Source organism: Myotis davidii, unplaced genomic scaffold, assembly GCF_000327345.1.
Source record: "Myotis davidii unplaced genomic scaffold, ASM32734v1 scaffold478, whole genome shotgun sequence".
Lineage (NCBI taxonomy): Eukaryota > Metazoa > Chordata > Mammalia > Chiroptera > Vespertilionidae > Myotis > Myotis davidii.
The window spans coordinates 38946-44234 of NW_006289570.1; the positions used below are offsets into that span (position 1 = coordinate 38946).

At 44.0% G+C, this 5289-nt stretch overlaps 1 protein-coding gene across 1 annotated transcript; it reads left to right on the forward strand.

Annotated features, from left to right (window-relative positions):
* Positions 1-1787: 1787 nt before the first annotated feature.
* Positions 1788-2789, forward strand: LOC102758745 (olfactory receptor 6X1-like). The gene is given in 2 exon segments (XM_015562911.1): positions 1788-1913; positions 1915-2789. Coding segments are annotated over 2 exon segments (942 nt in total). The 5' UTR covers positions 1788-1799; the 3' UTR covers positions 2743-2789.
* Positions 2790-5289: the final 2500 nt, after the last annotated feature.

The following is a 5289-nucleotide window of genomic DNA, read 5'->3' on the forward strand; positions in this document are numbered from 1 at the left end:
TGGGAAAGCCTTCATGAACACCTTCCCAGGCCGGTAAGAGGATCCTTTGAGGTCTTTGCAAAAACAATCCGTGCACTCCCTGGGCGGTTGTCTTTATGGTGTACACTTTCTCTCCATATCTAAATGATAAGCTCCCTCATTGCCTAGCAGGACTTGGAACATTGTCAGCCCTCAACCAATGCTGGTGGACTAAATAGGTCTCATTCTAAATGGTAACCTCTCTGGCCCTTAGACATTTGACCATCAGAGACTGCCACGCTCCTCCGTGTGGGGAATGAAGATAAATCCATATCTACCCGATATAGAGTGACTGGGCTGGTGGCGAATGACCCATTCGTACAAACTCAAATATGTCTGTCTCTTCTCGTTTCACGGAAAAGAACTGGATCTTATGACATTGTTTTAAAAAGAGTGATTCTTTCCTGATCTAGAAAAGAGTGGGAAGGGATGAAAGTATTTCTCTACCCTAAGTTCTCAGAGAATGGGATTTAGCAACATGTTGATGAACTGTGAGCCTCCTTGGAAAATGGTGCAGTTGGTTTCATAGTCATTGATCTTGCCCAGGGGTCCTCAAACTTTTTAAACAGGGGGCCAGTTCACTGTCCCTCAGACCGTTGGAGGGCCCGACTATAGTTTTAAAAAAACCCTATGAACAAATTCCTATGCACACTGCACATACCTTATTTTGAAGTAAAAAAACAAAACGGGAACAAATACAATATTTGTATTTCCATGTGGCCCGCGGGCCGTAGTTTGAGGACCCCTGAATTCTTGCCTATTGCAAAGAAGAACCAGAGGGGAGGCTATTCTCAATGAGCGAGGAGGTCGTTTTGCTATTTTCCAGTGAATTTTAATGGAACAGGAAGTTCTCAGCCTACCCATTTGCATATCTAAATAGGAAAAATGGCACAGATAGTCCCAAAGGAAGGTTTGGCTAAGAATGTTCTTTCCAGGATTCCCAGTTTGTTTTCCCTAGCATTTGAAACCTTTTCCACTTTTTAAAGTTAGTGCCTGCAGCTCTTTATCCAATATAAATGTGTTAGGTGCTTCTCTATAGTAGGTCCTGATTCAGGTGGCCTTGGAATTGTGAATTAAAGTTTAGCGTGCGTTTCCCTACTTGCAAACCAATTTTATCCATTCAGTTTTGAAGGTTTTTAGTCCACTTTAGTAAATGAGTCAAATTTGCATTTGGAATTGGAGCCTTTGGAAAAACACCTGTTCTCTTATCTAAACTGTGTCCCCTTGCTAATAGGTCACAGAAATGATTTTTAGTGATATACACGCATGGGTGTGTAAAGTCAACTTTCTTAAACATACCTGTGATATACGTCAAGAATTTTCTTTCAGAATATGATATGACAGCGTGGATTAACTTCTTCTGAACCCACACCTGGGCGTATGTCATGTATGCTGTAGTATACACTGTTTATTTTCAATAATCTTATGGATAATTGACAGATAAACCACCACATTACAGTGACCGTGCTCATCGCTGTGTAGGGTGAAAAAGTACTTTTACACCCATAAAGGGTACTTAGTACTTTCAGAATCCATTAAGAGCTGGGAAAGGAACAAGCCAAATCACAAGGAAGAAAGGAGTACTTTGTGTGCATGTGTTCTGAAGAACCTTAAATAGAATCAGAATTTTTCCCTTCTCCTCCTCCCCTTCCTCCTCCCCTTCCTCCTCCTCCTCCTCCTACTCCCCTCCTCCTCCTTCTGTTTAGTTTAAACTGTATTTGAGTGTGAGGTTCTGAGGTGCTATTTTATTTTTTGCCTATTTTTCTAGAATATCAAGGGACATGAGAAATGGCCCAGCCATCACAGAGTTCATTCTCCTCGGCTTTCCTGGGATCCACGGGCTCCAAGTCCCTGTCTTCACCGTGATCTTTTTCATCTACATACTCACCCTGGCCAGGCAATGGGCTCATTATTGTCCTTGTCTGGGCTGAGCCCAGACTGCAAACTCCAATGTACTTCTTCCTCTGTGACTTGTCCTTCCTAGAGATCTGGTACACCACCACGGTCATCCCTAAACTGCTGGAAACCTTTGGGGTGGCAAGAACAGTGATCTGCACCCCGTGCTGCCGGCTGCAGTCCTTCTTCCACTTCTTCCTGGGCACCACCGAGTTCTTCATCCTCACCAGCATGTCCTTTGACCGTTACCTGGCCATCTGCAAGCCCCTTCGCTACCCTGACATCATGACCAGCAGCCTCTGCCTGCAACTGGCCCTCAGCTCCTGGGCAGTGGGCTTTGCCATTGTGGTTTGCCAGGCGGTGCTGCTGATCCAGTTGCTGTTCTGCGGCGACAATGTCATCAATCATTTCTACTGTGACGTGGGTCCCCTCTTGAAAGCAGCCTGTGGAGACACAAGCACTTTGGAGCTTCTAGGTCTCTTGGCAACCGTCCTGGTGATCCCAGGGTCGCTGCTCTTCACCGTGATTTCTTATGCGTCCATTCTGTCTACCATCCTGAAGATTCCTTCCGCCCCTGGCCGCCGGAAGGCTTTCTCTACCTGTGCCTCTCACCTGGCAGTGGTCTCTCTGTTTTATGGAGCCGTCGTGTTCATGTACCTGAGACCCATCGCACACTCCTCCTTTAAGATGAATAAGGTGGTGTCGGTGCTGAATACTATCCTCACGCCCCTTCGGAACCCGTTCATTTACACCATTAGAAACGAGGAGGTAAAAGAAGCCCCGAGGAAAGGAATGGCTTTTCCAAAGACTCGTCGTCATGCAGAGTAAAACCGGCGACACATCAACATCAACTTAATTAATGGACACAGACAACAGGGGGATGAGAGCATGAGTGTGGGGCGGGGGGCTGGGGAGTTTGGGAGTTAATGTAACCAATAAAGAAATTAAAGATAAAAAAATAAACTTAATGCAGATACCAAATTAAATGTGAGAGAGGATTGTGGAGGAGGTGAGGGTGTGAAAGCGAACTATGATGGTTAGGGTTTCCTACAAGCATTCCTTACGTATAAATGAATCAAAAATCCTCCTTAAAGAGGAGATGTGACCTAATTGTCTAACAAGGAAACCGCCGAGTGCCCTCAGGTGCATGAGACAGAACTGAGGACTTGCTCAATTATACGCTGAAAGTGGAAACCACTCAAGTCAGGGACAACCGTCAGTAACATATTTTTAAAATATAAGAAATCCTGCCCTAACTGGTTTGGCTCAGTGGATAGAGCATCGGCCCACAGACGGAAGGGTCCCGGGTTCAATTCCGGTCAAGGGCATGTACCTTGGTTGCAGGCTCGATCCCCAGTAGGGGACATGCAGAAGGCAGCTGATCGATGTTTCTCTCTCATCGATGTTTCTAACTCTCTATCCATTGCACTTCCTCTCTGTAAAAATCAACTTAAAAAAATTTTTTTAAAGAAATCCTGTCTTACTCTGTTTATAATAAATCCCTTTGCCTCATCTCCTTGTCAAAGGTATAAGGCATCCCACACCTCATTTTCTTAGTATTTATTTTCTTCATAATAGAAGTTCCCTAAAGTCTCCTAATCAATTCTAAGGGTCTTTCAAAAATGCCTGAAACACATTAGGTATTTATCTGATAATGTCTCAATAAGTGGATGTCCATGTTTTTTAAAAAAATAAAGATGTTGGGTTTTTAAAAATATATTTTTTATTGATATCCAAGAGGAAGGGAGAGGGTAGAGAGAGAGAAACATCAATGATGAGAATCATTGATCAGCTGCCTCCTGCACCCTCCTCCCCTACTGGGGATCGAGCTCACAACTTGGGCATGTGCCCTTGACTGGAATCAAACCCAGGACCCTTCAGTCCACAGACCAACGCTCTATCCATTGAGCCAAACCAGCTAGGGCTGGATGTCCATCCTGACATAAAACACATTTTTAATTAAACCTAATGCTGTTTATTCCCAGATAATACCCAAAGCTGAGGATATCATATGAAAATTTCCTATTGGATTATGCCAGTTGCTGTACTTCAACGTTGGTAGGCCATGTGCCTAGGAAACCAATAAAAATCTCAGAGCCAACATAACTATGAAAGCATGCCTGCTGGAAAACTCAGCCCCAAGGTTACACTAAGTTCAGAGCTGGCGTGTATGATTCGCATGTAAAGTCCCTCAAGGCAGGTGACAGATCTATTGGTATAACCTTGTTCTCAGACAAGACATCTGGCATGAAAGGTTCTTACACCATGATGACGCAGGTGAGTCACAGTTTGTAATATTAGTATTCTATATGTCCCTCTTCCAACAGCAAAGAAATGTTATCATTAAAACCCCATTAAAACTATGATTTTTTTTTAAAAAAGGATTAGTGTGCGGTTTTTTAGTACTGAGTTGAAAATTGAAAATTCAAAAGTGCAATGAGGTAAAAATGTTATCTCACTGTCATACCCAATTTATCTTAGGGAAGAGCTGTCTTAGAGTTGGGCATGGGAATCACTCATCTGAAGGCAAAGAAAGAGACGCTAAGGACATGAATATCATCAAGAACCCTGTCATCAAAAGAATGGTTTTGATGAGGAGGAAATATTTCTCCTCCGGCCTCCTAGGTTCTTCTGAATGGTATAAGAATTAAATTGGCATGAGACAGGTTAGCAGGAGAAAACCAAGTTTAATTTCATACCTATGGGGAGTATTATTTTAAGCAAAATAAGCCAGTCAGAGAAAGACATTATCATATTATCTCACTAACATGTAGAATCTAATGAACAAAATAAACTGCGGAACAAAATGGAACCGGAAGCAAGGATATATGGAAGAAACTGGGTGGTGCCCAACGGGAGGGGTTGGGGGTGACTGAATGAAGAAGGAAATAGCTAAAGAACATATATGCATACAACATGGACAGGGACAATCGTTTGGTGAAGGCCACGGGAGAGGGTGGGCACGGGTGGAGGTGGGCAAAGGGGAGAAAAAGAGGGACAGCTGCAATAAGGTCAATATTAACATTTTTTTAATTAAAAAAAAAAATGCAAGGGCCAGTCTTCAAACCCCAGCTGCTCTCTCCTACAGTGCTCGACAGACAATTCAAAGGGGGCAAAAAAAAGAAAAGAAAAACAAGTAGAGATATTGACATCCCAATCAAAACAGAGAAATAAAGATCAAAAACAGAAAAACAAAAGGAAATCGGAGACGGGCGTCGGGCGAGCCCTTTTGGACGAGGATCCCCGGGCTGGGAGCATCCCCGGGCGCGGGGCACATCGAGAGGACCACACCTCCCAGGGCCTAGAACGGCTTCAGCGCCGCGAGGAGGCGGGGCGACGGCAGCTTCCGGTTCCGGTGCAAAGGCCCCACGTGTT